This window comes from Pelecanus crispus, chromosome 7 (genome assembly GCF_030463565.1).
Source record: "Pelecanus crispus isolate bPelCri1 chromosome 7, bPelCri1.pri, whole genome shotgun sequence".
Lineage (NCBI taxonomy): Eukaryota > Metazoa > Chordata > Aves > Pelecaniformes > Pelecanidae > Pelecanus > Pelecanus crispus.
In genome coordinates, this window is record NC_134649.1 from 2,944,299 (window position 1) to 2,965,396 (window position 21,098).

General features: G+C 42.5%; 1 protein-coding gene across 1 annotated transcript in view; it reads right to left on the reverse strand.

The window, feature by feature from the left end:
* The window catches only part of MAP2K1 (mitogen-activated protein kinase kinase 1), a 40,303-nt gene extending 22,528 nt beyond the window's left edge, over positions 1–17,775 (reverse strand). The window contains exons 1-2 of the mRNA XM_075713703.1: positions 17,696–17,775; positions 458–668 (exon numbers count right to left, since the gene is read on the reverse strand). Coding sequence (XP_075569818.1) covers positions 458–668; positions 17,696–17,775 — 291 coding nt within the window. The remainder of the gene's footprint in view (positions 1–457; positions 669–17,695) is intronic.
* Positions 17,776–21,098: the final 3,323 nt, after the last annotated feature.

The following is a 21,098-nucleotide window of genomic DNA, read 5'->3' on the forward strand; positions in this document are numbered from 1 at the left end:
GCAGTGAAGGAAGATCTTAGGACAGGTAATCTCTTTTCCATTCCTCTGAACTTATGGCCCAGAATACAGGATATTGTCACTTCTCCCTACTTCGTACCTTTCAGTAACTTGTTTTAGGCCTCCTATTCATTAGTGAGTCTACCACATTTTCTTTGAAAGACATATACCCAGCTGAAAACATTGTGTTTGTCAAAATGGGGGGGGGGGGGGGAAGTAATGCCTATCCTTTCATTACTAGCACATGGGACGCTATTTCTGAAAAAATGGGGAATTTAGGATAAGCAGGTGTAATCTTTCCTGTTTTTTGAAACGTATCAACTTCTCTGAAAGTTGGCAATAAAGAGTCTTTTTGTGTGTGTCAACACCATGTATTTCTCTAAATAAAGTCACTGTATTTCACCAGAGACGACAACCTCAATAAAAATCATCCCTAAGTTCCTATTTTTGAGGCACTCACTTTTCTTGCCATTATGAGACCAGAAGGCTTGTGAGACACTTTGAAGACCACGCCACCATTTCCTGCTCCCAGCTCACTGATCTTCTCAAAGTCATCATCCTTCAGCTCTCCAACTTTTTGTTTCTGGGTAAGAAAAGCTTCAAGGCGCTTTCGTTGCTGTTCATCCAACTCTAGTTCTTCCAGCTTCTTCTGAAGTGCTTCCAAATTTGTCCTGTACAACAGAGAAAGAACAGATGATTATTAAGCTGTTTGAGCTTACCCAGCAGTGTTGCAAGAGGAAGACCAACAGAGCACTGAGGTCAGAGATTAAATCCACTACGTTTTTGCACCTATATACGTTATCTAGAAGGACCAGACTTGTACAGTCATCCCCATGAGACACATGTATTATTGGAACTCCAATTTAAGTAAACAGTATTTTATTCCAGATAAAACAATGACATAAACACAAACAGATGATACTCACTTTCCCCATCTCTGAGGTTCTGTCCAAATTCATGCATGTTAAGTTTCGCTACCTACAGGAGTGGCTTAATGACTCAGCAGTTATGATCAGAGATCTCATGAATCACAGCACATCACTCCACGCTATTTTTACTTTCACATTTCCAAGGACTGTGTTGTAATCTCCTACAGAGTTTGTCTAAATGTTTTATCTACTGATTTTCACATAACTATGTAACTAATAATCCATTCAGAAGCTTCTTTCTTAGGTATCAGTATAAAGTTATCAAGCACAGCCAAACAAACATGCATTAAGAACATGGCCACTGGAGAGACAGTTTTTGGTTTTGGTTTTTTTTTTTAAAAAAAAAAAAAGTTTAGCCAGGGAAAAGAAACAGCCCAAAGGTTTTAAGCTTACTTTTTCTTTTGTTTAAGGGCACATCTACTAGAAACCTAGGTCTAATATCATCAAGCAATACAAAATAGAATTACAAAACTTTAAACAGCAGTTACATTTGGGACTACAGACAGAAGTTCAGTTTCCCAGGAAGATTCTTTTTTAATAACTTCACTTCAGATCCCATACAAACGCTTCATTCCAATAATGTAACAACTTAAAAGCTCATTTAAAGTTTCCCGCTTCCAACTGCAACAGTAAGTTGCTGCAGGAGTAAATATTTAACACAAAGTATCTGTTTGGCTTAGCCAAATTTAATGCAAGGTTGCCAGGGAATACAGTGTCGCTAGGATGAAAAACATGAGGAACAGAATCTACTGCTCCAGAGCCTAAACCACTTCCCATAAAAAGAAAAAAAATCAAATTGCACCAATAATCAAGAAAACTATTTCTATTCATCACTTGATAAAATGTCCACTTTCAAAAGATGCTGTAAAAAGAGACATTCTCTGAATGCGCAGTAAGGTGCTGGTCAGTTGAGAAGATACAAGGCTGATTCTCCAAGAAGCAACAACAAATAACCACCCCCAGAGTCAACGGAAAGACAGAATTGTAGGATGAAACCCTCAACTCATTCCTTAGATAGCCTGCATTTCCAGGCAGGATAACAATCGTGGTTCGACTGTATCTAAGGTTTAATTGAGGCAAATAAAAATATCAATATTCCCAGCTCTTCCTTACTACACAATCCCTCTGAAAGTTTAAGCAATGATGCACTCCTACTTCATTTATCAGCTTAAATACGTTAGACAGGATGCAGTTGCTAACTTAGGAAGTGATAATGCTTAGAAGAGCTAAATAGAGGAAACAGAATGAGACCTTTGATGGAAAGGTGAGTTCTGTTCAGTCTGTTATTTTGACATTTTAACAGTTCAAGCATAAAAGTACCACACAACACTTGTGAGCAAGTTTCACAAAACACTCACCCTGAGCAAATGTAATCTGGGAGTGCTGCTCAAAACCAGAACAGTCTTACATAGCGAATTTCAATGGACTTGTTTGAGTGTAGCTATACTACTGTAAGTGTCTCTATCTTAATATAAAAGTAATTTCATTCTGGTGCAGATATTTCATTTTCAGGCTATCCTACAAAGGGAAACATACTCTTATTTCTGTCCTCGTACCATGCTTTATACCAGTATAATCATACTGGAATATAATCATACAACAAATACCCTAGACCATCCATGATCAGAAATTTCCCTGTGTAAATAAGCATGACTTATAGGAACATTCAAGTTAATCTGACTTACATGCTCGGTTTTAAAGATGAACCATTAAGAAAGAGACACATTTTTTAAATCTGACTTCTAAAACACAAAACAAAAAGCAAATTAAGCACTGGATTATTTTTTCATAGTGCCTTTTACCTGCTTTTACCCCGTGCTTATATCAAAATCATGACTGCCCAGAAAATACGGCCTACAAAGCATATTAAATCAATGAGGCAGTTTTATTGGATGCAACTTTTGCAGAGACAGACCCATTATTCTGTATTGCTGCTTTAAATAAGTCAAGATCACATAGACAAGAGCTCAGCATCCACTACAGGGATCTCTCTTTCAAAAGAAGCCAATAAAATTTAGAGCACACAACAGAATCTGAAGGAACATCCAAATAATTCAACAAAACTGTTGCTGTTAAGTTAAACATCTCTGACATACAAATATATCAAGCTCCTAAACATAATACTTCAATATTAAATGCCCTCTTGATATATAGGGCCAGATTTTCAGAGGAGCTCAGCAACACCTTTAGCTCTCTCTGGTCTGCATATGGACTTAACGCCAAAACAGAACCAAACTCTCCCCCCAAAAATCTGACCTTAACAAGAAATTTCAGTTTACTTTGAAAAATCTGGTCCAGTAAGCCACAGCAACCAGTGATCTTTATTTACAAGTTTTGAGAAGGAACTTGCTGTCATTTTAGCGATTACTGAAGAAGGTAGGGCTGCTCATTTGCAAAAATAAAAAAACCTAGAGACACAGAAACAGGTTGCAACAAGGCTTTTCTTGCTCTGTTTTGAAGAAAACAACTATTCAGCTTCTCTCAAGCAGAAGGGGTTTTCTGGGTTTGGAGACAACAGAGATGCTTGAGCACATGACTTGGAGCAGACAAAATGCTAGTGTGATGAACAAAACGCTCAGTCATGCTGATGCTTTAGTAACAAAAAAATTTGCTAGGATAGCATTTATCACATCTATGTTCATCTAATGTTCATCTGTATAAAGGTTTTTGTTTGGTTTTACATTGCTCAAACTTGGCATTCCTTTAAAACACAGGCATTTCCTTGCTTGAAAGTAGAAATTGTTGTTGGGGTCCTTGCTCAAACACTAGTCAGAAGATTCCAAGGGCTCTCAGATGGAAAAGTATTGGTCCCATGAATCTCAGCACATTGGTTTCTCCATCTAGAATGCAGCCACCAGCAAAATCACCAGAATGTTCTAAGCTCTAATGGTAAAACCTTCATCACTTGCAGTGACGTGCAAGACAATGACAGCGATGAAGTTCTTGGATCTCAGTTGAAATTTTCAGGACCAATCCTCTAACTGTAAATTAAATTAATCTGAAGACTTCTTGTGCAAAATATTAACCCAATAAATGCGTTGTCAGAATTACTATTCAGAATGTAACTATAAGTAACATCTCCAGTTAGTTTTATGATAATTGAATGACAGGCATTAGGACAGAATTGATTTTTTTTTTTTTTCCATTCTAGTCCTTTGCTTGAAGCACTAAACATTAATTAATTTCAAATGTAAACAGACTAAAAAGAGTATTTGTGTCATCAAAGTTGTTGCTGGTAATCTACTCTCAGTATTTCTAGGAGGCAGGACTTGGGTAGCTTCAGTTCTGAACTCGAACTACGGCAAGAATACTGTCCCCTGATGGGTAACTGGGACTGTTCCCTGGACCCCCCCATGTGAAAGCATCACAGCCACGTTGCAGAGCAAAGCACATACAGAAACAGGTGGACAAGTAAATCATTGCATATGAAGTTTTACAAATGAAACTAAACCAAGACATACAAAATAAGGAGAGGGAATACTTAAGTCAGTTCATCACTAGGGCACCATGAAAATGTTAAGGAAGCTTTGGTAGCTAAAAGCAGCAGCATGCTAGCGTGCTAATGTCTGCCTCCAGAAGGAGCACTAGCAGTTACTTAATCTTATATAAAACTTTTATTCAGAGACAAAGATTCCTATTAAAATTCATCACCATTACCTGCTGCAGTCTTGGAGTTGTTTTTTCACTGTCAAAGCACTACGGCTTTGCCAGAGTTCCATCAAAGCAGGAAATCATCAAATCACCTCAGTGCTTCACCGTTCCAAGCGCGACTAAAGCAATAGGTTATCATTTAATTTATTGCTATCAGTTTTAAAGCCAAGCACATACCAAACATACTGCACTAGGGAAAGAATCCAGCTTTCATAATGTGATCATCTGATGAAGCCACAGGGAGGTCAGTGCTGTTTTCTCCATTTGTTAAAGAAACAGTGTAATTTCACAGAAGACTATCAATAAATACACTCCTACTCAGCTAGCAGAAACGGATAAATACGCTGTACAGCGAGCAGGCAAAACCACTGCAGAAAGTGTACTGTCTTAACCACTGCACTTGATCAGAAGCAATTACTACAAGATCTCTCTCTTGTCAACTAAATGGAAAGTTAAAAGCAAACCACACCCAGGGCAAGTTTTGGGGGGAGTTGTTTGTTTCCCCCCTCTCCAAGTGCAGCACCAGGTGCTCTAGAGGGGGAAATTATCTCTGCCCACACTTGATCAGGTAGGGTCCTTCCTACTAAGTCAACATTACTTCTTCCTTTTTGTAGTTAAGGAAGCATGCTGACAGGGCAGTGTCTTCCTCCGAGTCACACGGCACTTGTGCAACCTCAAAAGCTTAAAAAGAAAGCAGAACAGAACTTAATCAGAGCACAGTCTCCTACCAGATACACACAACCACACCCTCCTCCCCACAAAACAACAGCCCTCCGATGTGTGCGGAGAAACTTCACCTCTATTGCTGCCCATTCACACTCTGCAAAACGCCCATTTTAGAGGCCAGAAGACATCTGCAATCGGACATCCTGGGGGAACCCACAACCAGCCCTTCTGCAGCCAGCTTGTGGAATATCGCAGAGGTGAGAGAGGTTTTCTGAGGAGAATCACATACTGGGAGCTTTTCAGACTCAATGCCACCTCACCTGCACCGAAGCTCATCCAAGACCTTCAGAATTGTCTCACCTTCGCCAGTATCTCACCTCCTGACAATGGCCAAAAGTGGATGCTTAGAAAAAAGAATACTGGGTGGTGGCAACAACAACAAAATAAAGTAGGTGCGCAGCAACTCCTCTAGTTACTGCTGGACTAAACGTTCTGTTCTCTGCTTCCCAGAGATGCGCGCGGTCTTATCCACAAACTCCCGGACGGACAAGGTATGTCACAAATACCATCCCTTCACCCGGCTATCAAGCCGGTTTTTGAGCCTATCACACTGTTCCCTTAAGATCCGGTTGCAGGTTTTTCCAGACAAACTTTCTTTTTAAACATCAACCCCCCCCGATTTATAACCACTGTAAACGTGCATATCGCACACAGGTGGGCACCGTAGGTACGTGTTTGTGAGTTAGGGGATACTGAGCAAACCTGCATTTCCCACGCGCAGCTCGGGCAGGGAGGAATAACAGATTCTGCAGAGTGCTCTCACCCCCTACACAAAGACAGGCAGAAGGCAAGAACAGATTTCTCAGTTCATGCTTTTGGGGGCAGCCACCGCAGCACTGAAGAAAGCATTCCTGGAAGAGATGCGTTAATGTTTTAGGGCATACTTGCTCTCCTTGAACCAGTAACGAGCAGAGAAATGCTGCCTTTAGCCTGCCAGTACATAATGTCATAACAAAACCAGAAAATAAATCCTTATTCTTAATTCATACTAATAATACTCCAAATCCTTGAGAATTTTTCTTTTTAATTCACATTAGTGATAAGTTAATCATATGCTCAACTCTAAAGGCTACATTAAAGCTGTACTCAACCCTGCAGTCTACTTTAGAGAGAGAAGACAAAAAATGTGGTAGAGGAGAAAAAAGGCTGACAGAGTCTTTAACAGTAATTTGTCAAATAGTTGTTCAAAGTTATTACTATCAGTTTTGCAAGCTGAACAATTAGTATGAGTGAAAGCATAAAGAAGTGCATTCACTTTCAGATCCACTGCCACATGAGGATACAGGCTTGGGGGTTGTTTTCCAGAACGGTGACAGTAATGCTTTCCCCAATCCTACACAACTGTCAATTTAGAGAACAAAGTAGGCAGTTCACTACATAATTTCCATGAACAACCTCAATCAGGGAGCTGAAATAAAGTCCTAGGAACATGAAGACATTCTGCAGTTTTGAAAAGACAGACTACTATTTCACATGACTGTGCCAAACCCGGGCAATAAGACAAATTTTTATTTAACTTTTCCTTTAACCAAGAACAGTTCGCAGAATAACATGGAAGATAAAAGTAATTACAGTAGTCTCATAGCTTATTGCACAGGTAGCTCTATGTCTGGGCTAACCCCAGTGCAGCCTCATAAAACTTCCAGTTAAAACAACAACAACTCAAAAAGATCCAAACTTGCTATAAGTGCAAAGGAGTCTTGTTTTGGGAAAATACACTAGTTTTCAATTCCTGCTTATTTTCAATTCTTGCAACATGGTAGAGGTTCTTCATAAATCACCCTGACCTTCAGGTGTGATGTATGATTGCCCCATACACCTGCTCATTTCTAGCATGAATTTTAACATCTGAAAATACCGTTCCACTTTCATGGTGCAACAGACATGGCAAGGCATATTTTCAGGTTTAATAACTGCCAGAAAAAAATTGCCAAGTAAGAAGAGGCGGCAGACAATTTGATTAAAATCTATTTCTTAGTAAAAGGTATGTAAAACAAAACTATTAGAAAGGTACCGTTCTGTCCAAAAAAGTATCCTGCTACACTAGTTCAATGTAAGAATTCTCATTTTTCGAAAGCTGAAAGGCATGTGTGTCGAACACGAAAATATGCAATACAACTGCAAGTCTCCTGCCGAGTCTCCACCAGTGGGCCAACTTAACTTCAAAAGCTCCTCACAGGCTGAGCTGTCGGGCAGGAATCTTTGCTGTAAGCTTCCTCCCTCTTTTGCTTTAGCCTAACCACCATCCCATTAAACATTTCAGACTATTTTTTCTTAAAGAAGCCGAAACGTGCCAGGGACCATGTCCGAGTTGAAGATCGAGTTCACCGCAGAGACAAAGCCACAGAGGCGAGCAGCGGCACAGAGAGCAGATTCATGCCCTGGGTGCCTCTTCTGCGGGGGTTTTTGTGCAGCTGCTCCCAGCCGCCGCCTGGCCTCGCAGCCCTTCAGCCGGGGGGCAGCTGCCAGCGCGGCCCAGGCCCCCTCGCACATATTTCGGTTCTGTGGCTGAACAACGCAACGGGTGGTTTGTTCGGGGTTTGGGTCCCTGCCCCCCCCGCAATTAAAAGGCTTCCTCAGGACTTACTGGTTGAATTCAAAGCTTGCCGCAAAGGAACTTTGCCATCTCAAATTAAGAAATTCAAGAGATGACTCTCCAGAACCAAAAAAACTTAAGTTCTCGATCTCCCTTTCACAAATGTCTGCACACCTACCACTGATTTTTCCTAGCCAGCACTACGCACCAGCACAAGAACCACAGGGCAATCAACACTGCCTTATGGACAGACGAAGGAACTTATTTATCAGATATTTAAAACACAGAGAGGATAAATAGAAGTCATAAAATTCTGATCATCAGCTGACACAGGTCAGCTTGTTATACAAGCCCTGCTTTTCCATTGTTTTATGTCTCTGAACTCCGAGTTAAATTTAGTGATAAAAACAAGGGATAAATATGTGCTATAGTACTGGTAACAGTATCTTCACGACTCCCTTATGCGGTAGATACACAGCCTTTGAGATACACTACAATAATAAAAAAGATGCAGTTACGGTATTGGTTTACAAGACCCATGAAAAAGCCAGGATTAGAGTTGAGATGCTTTCTGTGCAAGAGCTGAGCGAGGAGCACAGAAGCACAAACTTCACCAGAAGCTGCAGTTAAGGCATCAGGGATGGGGAAAGAAAATTGCCAGAATGTGCAGATGAAAACATAAAAAACAAACTCCCCCATAACTGGGTTCAGAGAAAGCTACGGACGGAAGGTTTAGATTTTTGCCTATATTTGAAATGGCCAGATTGCAAAGCACAGAACATTTGCCTGTACAGCCATTTAGTGGAAGAAATTAGTAATTTTTACTTAAAATATGTATAGACCCTACCAATACATATAGAAATATTCACATATAAACACACATATCTATATCCAGACAGAATATTTTTTCCCCAAAAAATGCATTCTGCGATTGTTATATTTGCTACATTAAGTCTGCTGACTCATCTTCCCACCACATTGAAAAAAGTTCTAGAAAAGCACAGAACAATGCTGAGTTGTAAAAAATGCTGAAAGAAAGAAGAGTCGCCAGGAAGTTTCAACGGTTTGTTTTAAAAACCCGTAAGTAGATTTTTAAGGAGATATACTTGGTTCATCCAAAGAATCACACACTGCTGGAATATCTCTGTCCTAGTTCTCGGACTGTAAAGTAAAATCATCTGCTTCCATTCTTATTCCTTTTGCATGTGTCACCCAGTCACGGACACCACCGCGTACTTCCTTCTGCTGGATGCCTGTGAGACGATGGACCATGTCCTCCGCTGTCAGTAGGTAGAAGTTCTGCTGGAATTCGCTCTCCCCTTGTTCAGACAAGGCTCAGGATGACAGCGGCTTCTCAACAGATGTTTGCAAAGAGATACTGAGCAGTGAATTAGTCTTTCCCAGTTGTTCAATTCCTGTGGGCACTAACTGGCAGAAAGCCTTGCACTTCCGTTCCAAAGTATAATCAAGATTTTGTCTAAGTAATATTGAGCATATATCAAATCAGAAATCATCCAATTGCTAATTTCTAGCAACACATTAGTAAGTCTTCAGGAAAACAAAAAATTCCATTGCTTCCTTTAAAAAAAAAAATCTTTGGAAGAAAGAACCCACTCCCCAAAAATTCAGCAAGCTGGAAACTGATGTTGCCAACTAACACTGCTTCCTCAAAGAGACATTTTTGTGTTTTGGCAGCAGAATCTGTACACTTTATAAAGCCCAGTCAATCCCCAGGGCAATGATGGGAGAACAAATGCAGCTGTAAAAAGGGTAACACAGGCAAGAAGGTGGGGGGAGTGGGGCAAGTTTTTCTACTGGAAAATTTAGAACTTTATAATTTAAAGGGAACATCTAGGTTTACCACACATAACAGAAAATCCCTTCCCCAGTTCATTTCAGAATGTTTCTCCTGTACACCTTGAAATAGTCAATAGCCAAATAACCAGCTGATGTATTTCCTGCCTCATGTAAATTCTCCACAATTTTCACTTTTTTTTTAAGCCAGTGCTAGAGCAAAGACCGTTTGCCCAGATTAACATCAGTAGCACTGTAGTTATGCCAAATCAATAATTCAACTAAATATTGGGTTGACCTAGTCCCTTTCAATTTTTTTTTTAAAAAAAGCCTTCTTCTAAAAAGCCTACTAGATAATAGCAGAAGGTCTCAGAGGCAATCTGTTCCTCTTGAGACACAGACCTGAGACTATTCAATTAAAAGATGTGCTACTCAAATTGTTGTAATTACTGAATTTCATCATCTCTTAACAGCATCTCTCAGGCTCTGAGAGTACTGCCACTTAATCCTGCAAAGCCTGGGCTCCTGCCAAAGGAGGTGGCTCTGCCTCATTCTGCCCTTAGCCATTCATTCCTAAGTAACCAATTCAGGTAACAGACCCATTTAAAAATTAACTAAAAAAACAAACCTGCAAATTTTCAGCCAGATTATTTCCCCGATTAAGTTCACCATGTGGCTACACCAATGCTGCTGCAAGCAGAAGAGGACAGCCCTCTGAAAACTGGGCTGCTTTGGTGGGTAAGTTCTCAGTCCCATCGGCATGCACATCTGACTCGCTGTAAGAGTTCATACAAGAAAAGCATCAGGAAGACACGGGCACAGCAAAGAGAGGAGAGGACTTCAGCAGGATCAGGATCTTGCGCATGCTTAAATGTGAAATCACCCCTCTGTAAGCATCTACAGAATTGGTGCTCTAAGGGACAGAAAAGGGTAAGTGCCTGGATCCATATATCCATATGTACAGCCTGCACTTTCCTCACCTTCATCTCATTGAATGCAGCAACATTCATTTTGACACCCAGTTTTTATTTAACTCTCCTAAACAGATCTATGTTTTTTGAACAAATACAACATCATAATAACTAAAGGATGATTCCATTACTGTCACTGCGCTTAAACATAAGTGTAAGTACATAACAAGACTTGGTATTTACTGTTACCTCAGTATTAAGCATCTTCAAGTCTTTCCTACATCCATAATTGTAAACTAAAAGCTGCCTATCAAGTAAGAACAGCACAGGTCAATTTGCCACTCGTTAGCTTCTGTACTAGTTAGGTACGCTTACTTAGCTGTAAATGTTAGCAGCACATGCATCCAGAAATAATATAAAATGTTAGTAAGGTGGTGCAGGCTCTTACTTTCCGCTATTCTAACAGATCATGTGTTCTATTAGCTTCTTAAGCACTATTAAAAAGCTATTTCTAATTCAACGGACTATGCACAAGCTCATACACATTTAAAGAGAATGCTACGAGTGAGTACGTTTTAATCTAAATTTGGAAGATTTTGGTGAATAACAAAAGGCTCACAGTCTTCTTGGAATTATCTAGCATTTATTATCGCCTGCCTAAAATGCATTCTCTCATACCACACGTATTTGTAAGCATGGTTAATCCTTCATTAGCAAGAGACAAAAAAAAAGTTTCTGAAATTTTTTTCTTAAAAATATTTACAAGTTTGCAGTAATTTCATGTACACATTGAATGCAACTGCAATCCAGACAGAACAGTCATAAAATTCCAGGACCTAATCTTCCAGAACACTACACACACGCACAAAGCTCCTCTGAAGTCAAAGGAATTCCATAGAGGGGCTGCCCCTCCTCAGAGACTTTTTGGTTTTGAAAACAAAGAAAAAAAAAGTCACCCCAGAACAGAGGCAGAAGTGACCCAGCAAGCATTAACAACTCTGAAAATCTTCCTTCCATTTCATCTAAAGACACAGCCAAGAGAACTGACAAAAAAAAATTACTCCATGGAGGACAAATCCTCTTGGAACATGGTCTACTGGGGAACAGCCCACTGGTTCTGCTGCTCCCCTCATGCATGGCCATTGCACAATGCAAACTAAAAGACAAAACAACTCAAAACAAAAAAAACCCCACACTACAGATGACAGGAGACAATCTGCCTTTCTACTCCTACAAAGCCCAAAGTGAAGTTCCCTTCAGAAAGATACTGAAAAACATGAAAGTTGCGAGATGCAATAGTAAGCAACTATTCAATTTGTATTACAATTTGCAAAATAAAGTTCAAACCAGTTTTGCATAATTCCCAAATTCTTCTTTGACTATCAAATACAGGCAGCTGTACTCGGAGGTCATGCCAGCTGTTCGAGGGCCTCCTTAAACACATGACCTTAAATGCAATTTAAACAGAATAAACAGCAAGAAGCAACAAGAAAAAGCTGACTAATTAATACTGCAGTTCTTAACCTATGACTGGATTTTGCCAGTCATCCATTTGTATGAAATTACTCTTTGGTTTGAACAGTTCTAAGGCACAGATGTGCTATAGTTAAGACTTAAAAAAAAAAAGAGAAAACCCAGAACTGCTCATCATGGGTGTAAGCACCACCACTAACCACGGCCCCATGCCTGATGACCTGCTTTCACTCACAGGTGTCCTTGGACTTTCTTTCAGGCCACGTCCTTTAAAGAAATACAGTTCCTAAGGTGGCAAAGACCTATAGACAGTATCTTCAACTCCTCTCAAAGACCTAGTTCTCTACAGTATATTAAGGAAGACGCAAATTCCACGTTCTACTCTTTCCTTTATGTTTTTATCTAATTAAACGCAAAACAGAAGTGTTCTTTCATACTGTCCTTAGTCCTCCTCACCAAGAATACAATCCTATGCTGCTCATTCTACCTCACATGATACCTTGCTATGTCACATCTGAGATTTGCTTGGCCCTCTCTTCCCAGAGCAGGGATCACAGCTTCGGCTCCATTTGGGAGATACCAGTTGTTGCTAACACACATACGCAGTTTGTATCTTTTGGAATTCTTTAAACAGATGAAAGAAAAAAAGACATTTCAATCCCAACCACCTTTTCAACGTGAATGCTTATACAATACAAAAAAGGGCAGCGGCACTCAAAAAAATTTGCTTTCATTTTTGTATTCAATCGAAGACCCAGGCACTTCTGGAAGGTTCGAGTTATAATACCGGAGACAGGGAAGCTGTCTTTATTTACTCAGTCAAGGTAAAAAGTAAGGCTTTAGAGCAGTTGCTTTGCAGACATCCAAATGCAACTGGAAAGTAATCTGGAAGGAAAAGTAATCATAAAGTGACTCTTCTGTAATTAGAAGTTTTAAGCAGTGACAAACATTAATACACATTCTTAACTGCAGCAGTAACCTCTTTCACGACAAACAAATGAACTAAAAAAATAATTACGATGCTCATTTGGTGGCTCATTGGATTGCTGTGCTCTATGACAAAATATATTGTACTGACTATTTCACTTTCTCAAGTAAGCACTTTTAAAATAGGCTGTGAATATAGTCTACATTATATGCCAAGACATTCTATCTCATTAAACACAATTTAGAATCACAAGGCACAGGTTTAATTTTTTTTTTTTTTCCCCTATATGTATACTTCTGGACATGGGCATTTTAGCTCATAAATTTTAATGCACTTTCCTGAGATTAGTGGAACACTTCAAAACTCATTATGCAGTCTAACTTACAGACAATAGGTTTTGATGAATTAAAAAGAACCCTGATTTTTTAAAAATGTATAGTACAAGGTTGTAACTATAAAACTCCTGCATTTTGCACCATTTCAGCCAAAAGCCCTTTAAGTAACTTAGTCATGTTCAGATATTTGGTTTGAATTTTAAAAAATGATCAAGCATCTATTTGGATCTCATTAAATATCAATTCTAAGAAGCCAAAGCAGTTAAAAATCAGTAAGAATTTGGCATGCCCCTGAGGTATTAATAGCATCAGCTGTTCAGGTGTTCAGTGATGAGCCACAGTAAGGCTTAATGTGTCAAAGAAATTAGCAGAGACCAAAGCTGAGGAACAATAAGGTGCCCCTATCCTGTTCTACCATGTGAGAACAGGTAGGTGTGTGTTTAATGTTGTGTTTTCAGCCAGGGAAAACCAACCAACCAACGCAGACACCTAAGATACGTACCTCAATATAAAATCCTATTTGAGACAAGTCAGTGGAACGTGTGTTTCAGCATGGTCTGCGCATGCCACCATACGTGCCTTATCTGGCATTTAGTGGACTACCTACAGCAAGCTAAAACCCAGTTGTACCTTGTCTTCACCGGCATTTTATAGAAAATTAACTTACTCATTATAAATATGACCTTTCCCTCCACTTACTTTTTTTTGTAAAGATGTAATTAAAGAATGACATGAAGTAACTTTCTTTTCATGTGAACAGAAATCTTACTGTAATACAAAAGTGGCATTATCTTGAAACCTACCCTCCTGCTGCTTTGCAGAGCTTCTACTGCATGTTCTGGGTCTAGCTTGCATTTAGAGAAACCTAGAAATTGAGTAACAGCTGTCAGATATTCAAAGGGACAGGGAGTCGGAAGTTTGAAAGGAACAGAAAGAGGAGATTTTGTTCTTCTTTCTTTTGGCCATTAAGACTGTAAACTATCCCTGCACGTTCAGTCAAGAGAGAAGTACTCCTTTCACTAATTGTCTTTCAGGTCCGTTTCTTTGGGGTCTTTTTCCCTGTTTTCTCTGGAAAATCTCTGCACAGGTACAACTGTCCAGAATGAAATTAAACCTGCAGCTGGCCAATGTCATCTTGGTTTCATCCTGATGATCTGAAGCAACACGGAGCTCAAGAACAGCAGCGCAGGTTCAGCTCTCTCTGGGTAACTGCTTCTCAGCAGGAAGTGTCAAAAACAGAAGTGAAGCTCACAGCGTAAGAAAATCTTTTATGAAGTTGTCTCTATTGTCCAGCAGGGTAGCTAGGGATTTAGAAGGCCCCAGAGAGAACCACAACATCCTGTACAAATAAAGTAGTCGCTGCAAGGAATGAGCTACAAATAACAAAAACTGCTGTCAGAGAAAAACATTGTGAAATTTTCATTAAAATATTCAGTATACTTATACTTAAATTGCGAGTACCCTAATTCTCCTTTACAGTACCTTTTGTACCTTGCCAGGGTACAAAAAAAAAAAAAAAAAAAAAAGTAATGTAAGTGAGAATCAGGCCTCATATGCCTACTTCTTAAAGCCAGACACCTCACACTGTAAGCTTTTTCTTACTCCAGTCAATGAGTTGCTATCACCAAATAAGGATTAAGACAGATGACAAGACAGGAATGGAAAGCAGGACATCCTGAATCATCCAGTCCCTTCTCCTTTCTTCATTTCCTCCCTTTCCCCTTCCTTTCTGCCAGGAAGTCAAAGTATCATATGTACTCATTCCTAAAATTACGAAGCTTCAGTATTTTAAAACTAGCAAGAGATCCTGGGGGTCAAATACCCGTCAGAATGTTACAGAACCTTCCACCTCTGACGGCTAGAAAGCTTCTGAATTCCAGCGTACGACTACTGACGGCCAATCTATATCCGTTTGCTTTTGTGCCAACGTTGCCTTTGCGCCATAAATAACTTCCTTTCGGCTGGATGTTTAGGTCCTTCATGCATTTACAGACAGCAACCATACCACCTCGCTCTGACTCTTCATTTTACTTAGCTAAGTAATTTCAGCTCTTTTCATTCCTTCTCTTGAGAGGTTCTCTTCTCTGAAAACAAACAGGGAAGCATCCAAGATCATTTGCCAAGCTACAGGTTTCTATATGGTGGAAGCAAATGAGTAACTGGAGACTCACACGGCCAAAATTCCATTATACCAGGACAGAGCTTTAGAAAGTGTTAATATGGTAGTCCACAGATGCATAGCATACTTGAAATGTTTGACAAGTATACAGGCTGACAAACACCTCTACTGATTTCAAGCAGTAACCAAAGGGGTGGGGAACAGAGCAGGAAAGGAAAAAAAAAGAAACAATCTTACAGATTAAGGAAAAAAAAACCACCCCGTTTTCAGTTTAATTCCAAAAATATTTCCAAATGGTGATGCAACTATTCTTTGCTATTTGAAATCTTTCACAATGAATATTTAATATTAGCAGGATGAGGGGATATTTCCACCATTAATTAATTCTGGCTGTTTACAGGACAACAGGTTGCTGGATTTACTTTCACTAAGCTACTACTTTTAAAAATACTTGACACATCTCTAAGCCTGGCAAAAGCTGGATATAAGGTCTTACATCTAACAGAGTAGAAGTCTAGGAGACACACATCCCAACACACAAACCAGAAAATGAAGCAGGATGGTTCATCAGTCAACACTCCCATAAGTCTCCAAAGGTTTCCAACAAGTAAATGAGTATCAGACATGTAAAAGCAATATAAAATTAATGGCATTTCTTGAGTGGAGAAATACAATATTCAATATATTGCATGTTTGGTGATTAACTTCAGGTACTAAAACCAGCAAGGGATAGGTATCGCAGATTTATTCTATAAAACAAGACTAATATGCAATAGGGATCCCTGAAAACTAAATCAGCATATCCCCAACTACCTTGAAGAAAATCAACTGGAAAGTGCTATACAGGCAAATATAAAAATAATATTTTCCCCCATCAGTCCAGAACAAAAACTGCATAACATCCAGATCATAATGCTTAGATGCAATCAGTAACTCCTGCCAAAGAATAGTTTTTAAACAGCTCATGTCTCAGTTAATCATCAAAAGAGTTTGCTAGAAGTGTCACAGCTGGAGCTGTTAGATGCTGATTTTTTTTTTTCCCCTGAGATGTTTGGGTGGTTAAATGAGATCTGAGCCTGTCTGAAAATGTGGCAACAACGATACATGCAGAAGGCTTTAAAGCCCGAGACTCGTACGTCTCCCTGCGATTCTGCCTCGCGCACCCTCGGTCAGGGAGGTCCACAAGCATATCGGAGCTCGGTTTACATATCCGAGAGAAGACCGAACTGACCATACAGGGGCAGGAATCTGCTCTTCCAAGATGCAGCTTTGTTTCGAGGCTCAGTTCCGAGCTAGTCCATCACCTTAATCTAAAACTTAAGCAGTGAAGACAGAGCTGGTAGCCTCAAAGAAAAGCCTTTTATAACGCTTCGTTACTTTAGGGTGCTGGCACTGCATCTGTGTAACTGAAGCCACCATGCCCACCCAGAGCCGTAAGCTCAGCACAGGCTTCACTGGCAACACGTAATCCAGTGTTGGTTGGTTGTTTTTTTTTTTTTATTCCTCCCCCAAGCGTACCCCTGATTAGCTTAGACCTACCTTCCGCGCATTTATACAGTGTAATGTTTGCGCGGCGCACAGGAGAGCTCGGAAGCGTTTTCTCGAAAGGCGCTCGCTGACATGCCTAGCGTTACACGCTCATTACCGAAAAAACCAGATTTGCTGAAACTAGCGTGAGTTTGGCTTCAAGCCAAGGAGCAGGAAAAACAAAACGCCTTTTCTACACCACCGGGATGTTCAATATGATTTCTCCCACAGCCACATTTATCAAATACGCTACTGGAAATGTGTAATTCGGCACTTGCTAATTATATAATCTAAAAATTCAGCAGACAGCATGACGGACTACGAGAAGACAGTTATACAAGTTTTCCTCTATTTTTTTTTCCCCGGCTTATTTACCTTTCATGTCTGACAGAAGTTAATTTATTGCCGAAGACACCATCCCCTTGCTCCGCTGAGAGGACTCCTAGCAGCTACCGCGAGGGGACATGCCCCCCCCCCCCCGCCCCAGGAATCAATAATTCTGATTTTTCTGGAAAGCAGGCCGGGCCGGTGTAAGGCAGGAGGACCGACGGCAGCAGCGCGGGTGCCCCCGCACCGCCCGGGCTCCGCGCGCTCGCCGTTCCGCGCGGCGGGGCCGGCCCGCAGCAGAGCGGGCGGCGGGAGGGGAGGGGAGGGGAGGGCAGGGGAGGGGAGGGCGGCCGCGCCCGGCCCCTCAGGGACGCGGGCCGGCGGCCGCAGGGCGCGGGCAGCCCCGCCGGAGCCCCGGCCACCGCCGGCCGGCTGCACTCACTCTGCAGAGCTGGTCCCGTTGACGGCGGAGCCATCCGGAGCGGGGTTGAGCTGGATCGGCCCGGGCTTCTTCTTCGGCATCTCGGCCCCCAGACGGCGCGGAGGGTAAGGGACGGAGGAGCCCCGGCCCCGCTTCGGCCAGGTTCGAGGGACTTCCTGCGGCGGAGCCGAGTCGGGGGCTCCCCTCGCCGCCGGTGCCGCCGCGGGCAGGCTCCTCAGCAGGCAGGTGCCTGCGCCGCCGCCAGACCCCAGCCGCGCCGCGCCGCGCCGCCCCTCCCGCCCAGCGCCGGCCTCCCCCGGCGGAGCAGCGCCGAGCTCCCTCCCGGCAGCTCCCGACGGGGGGCGGGGGGGGGAACTGCCCGGGCTCAAAATGTGCCCTTCTGCGGGACTGCGCATGCGCCCACCGCCCCGGCCCGCCCAGCGCGCAAGCGCGGTGGGCAGGCGCATGCGCGCTGCGGGAGGTGAAGCCGCGCCGAAGCCGTGCCCGCACTGCGCTCTGCCCTCACCCGCGGTGGGGGGGGGGGTGTCCCCGCGTACCGGCGCCGCTCGGCCCCTGAGCTTCATGACTTAAAGTTTTTTGGGGTTGGTTTGGGGTTTCTTTTTGGGAATTCCCTCAGGGAGTCATGAGAGCTGCTCGCAAGGAGGGTACGCGGCGCTGCCCGCCGAGAGGAGCGCGCGGTGCGGCCGCGTTCAGTCCGCGCAGCAGTCCGCGCAGCGCCGCGCGCAGCCCTGCCGTAGCCCGCTGGGGAAGCCGCCGGATTCGTGATGCAAACGGGAGCCTCAGCTGGGCTGCTAACGGCTGCGGAATTCTGCCCGGAGTAAACGCCGGAATTAAAAATGGACACTGAGGGTTGCAGTTCCAAGACTGTGAAACAGAAATAGTGAAACGGGTGCGAACATGCAACGCCCGCGCTGCTGCTGCTAAAACGCTGCTGCAGCTGGGAGCGGCGGCCGGAGCCGGTCGTTAATGCGGTGATGGATTTATGCGTGCACGTTTCTGTGAAGTTCTGACTCGCATCACGACGATTTCGGGGCTCTCTAGGTTTTTGCAATTACGTTATTTTAGTGAACCTGAAAATATAACCAAGAGAATTTTGGTTTCCGGCAGCTGTCGTGTCTTGGCATACAAAAGCAAGAACATATGGCTAAGTAGGATTTATAAAATAAATTTAAAAATCGGTGTGGTATATGGGGATGGTACTTTACGAACCCACGGCTTCTTTAACAGTTTTAAGGTTAGCCATAGAAGCCCTGAACATGCAGGTCCTGAACTATCAGAGAGCAAGGCTGTGGCCCCACGCCATGGAAAGAACAGCGCCTCTTTTATGCGGGTAATTCTGGGGAGAAAAACACCAACGCCAATATAAGGTTAAAATTTCAGAGACCAAAACCCACCTTGCTGCTGAAAAAAGCTGCCGCATTGGGATTTAAACTGATCGCTGCCTCACTTTAACACCCACTTGCCTCCGCATGTCTATAAAGCGCTGATATTTTTAGAAAAATCAGCCTGCCACGCAGTACCAGAGGACGCCTGCACCTCGCCATCAAGGGCGGTGGGAGCGGAGGGACCCCGCTGGAGAAGCGGTGGCCAACAGGCGGGACGGCCATGTCCTGCGCTGGACCTGGGCGGCTGGAACGGCGCTGGTCGGCCAGCCCGAAACCCTTACAGCCTGTCACAGCCGGGGCTGGCTCACGGGCCAGCGGCGCGCGGCGCCCTTCGGTACGTACAACCGGAACGTCCTCCCTCTGGTCCGACGGTGGTCTCTTCTGGGGCAGGCAACGCTGCTTTAACAGCAATATATATCCTGTCTCTTCAGCCGGTAGCAGTTGTTCCTCCACACCAGTTCTCTTTCCAAGAGGGAACATGCAGATTTAAAGATTCCTGTTATTTAGTTGTAGATCTTAGGGGGGGAAATGGAATGTTAGAGTACTCCCGACGGCCCTGTTTGGATCAACAAAGCCAATCTGGGTATTACACATGTGCAGTGCTGAAAACTGGGACATCCCTATGCTAATCATATGGTAAGATTTGGGAAATAAAAGGAGTTACATGGATTTGACTTTTCTGAACAGAGTGACAATACAATCCTGCCTCTACTGCTGAGATGCTGTAAACAAGTTTGGTGAAGTTTGTGCTTCTTTGGGAGATGAATTTCTCACGGTCTGAATCCAGCAGAAGTAAGATGAACACTCTTTTAAGGCCTGTACCCTGAGAAGCTATCCATTAAGAAGGGCCTGCAGATCTCTTCTGCTTTCTGACACAAGAATCCTTTCCATCGCTACTGTAAGTTTTTGTACCGTACAGCGCTCTGTCAAGAAATGTGACACATCTAGAAGAAAAGACTCTACAGTTACTCATAAATTTGCTTAAGTGGTAAATGAAATCTCTCACAGACACACGTGAGCCAAGAACCAGAGTAGTGGGGAATGACTAGGTGCTAAGGTGGCGGTTAGTGGCTTCATACTGGGCGGGAGAGTGAAAAATCCGTTTCTTTGGCAGTTCCAGCACTGACCACTGTAACTGGTCTTCCGCTTCTGTGCTTTATGTCTTTTGCCTGAGAGCAGAAAAAGATCAATGCCTAGAAATGCCTTTCTTCCTTGCCAGGCAGCTGCTCCAGCCGTAGCTTCAGAAGGGCGTTTGTGTCTCCAGGCGCGGAGTGGGAACTGCTCGCCAGCTCCTGCTGCATTCGGTGCCTGTGACAAACACGGCGCCCGTGGTTTCAGTGCAAAGGCAGTGACCTCCATCTTGTGAAGCTGTTCTCAGTCACATACTCTTCACCACTCATTCCATAAAACACATTTTTTTGCTGAGATTCCCAAACTGTTGAAGCGATATGGTCTTTTTCATATACAGTGCAGACATATGAATGCATCACTTAATAACGTCTTTACAACTGTGGACAGGTTTTATACTCCAATGAGTTGATTCAGCCACAAATTAAAATATAAGAAATGGGGATTTATATAGTTATTTGAGAATTTTTAATTATATGTTAACCTTTCTTTTTTGCCACAGGATGAAGGCGCTATAGTAAAATTGAATGACTAGCATTTACAGTAACTCATGAAGTACCAAGTCTTTCCATGCTAAAATCAGACTTTTCTTCTGAAAAAGACATTGGGTTGCAGCTGAGGTGGTTGTTCTCTTTAGACAGCCGTGTGTGGGGAAACGCAAGGACTCCTCTGTCTGAACGCTGAACTCTTTTGCAGAGAACATGTGAATATTAGACAAGTATAGGATGCACAATTACTATATATACCCCGTATAATTGCCGTTGCGCTATGCTGTAATTGCCCACACAAGTTATGCAACTATAGTTATTCTACTATGTGGCAAAGTATGGCCTCTTTTTCTCTGAAAAGATTATCGCAAGGAAGTTTTTACTTTCTTTTAAATATTTGGA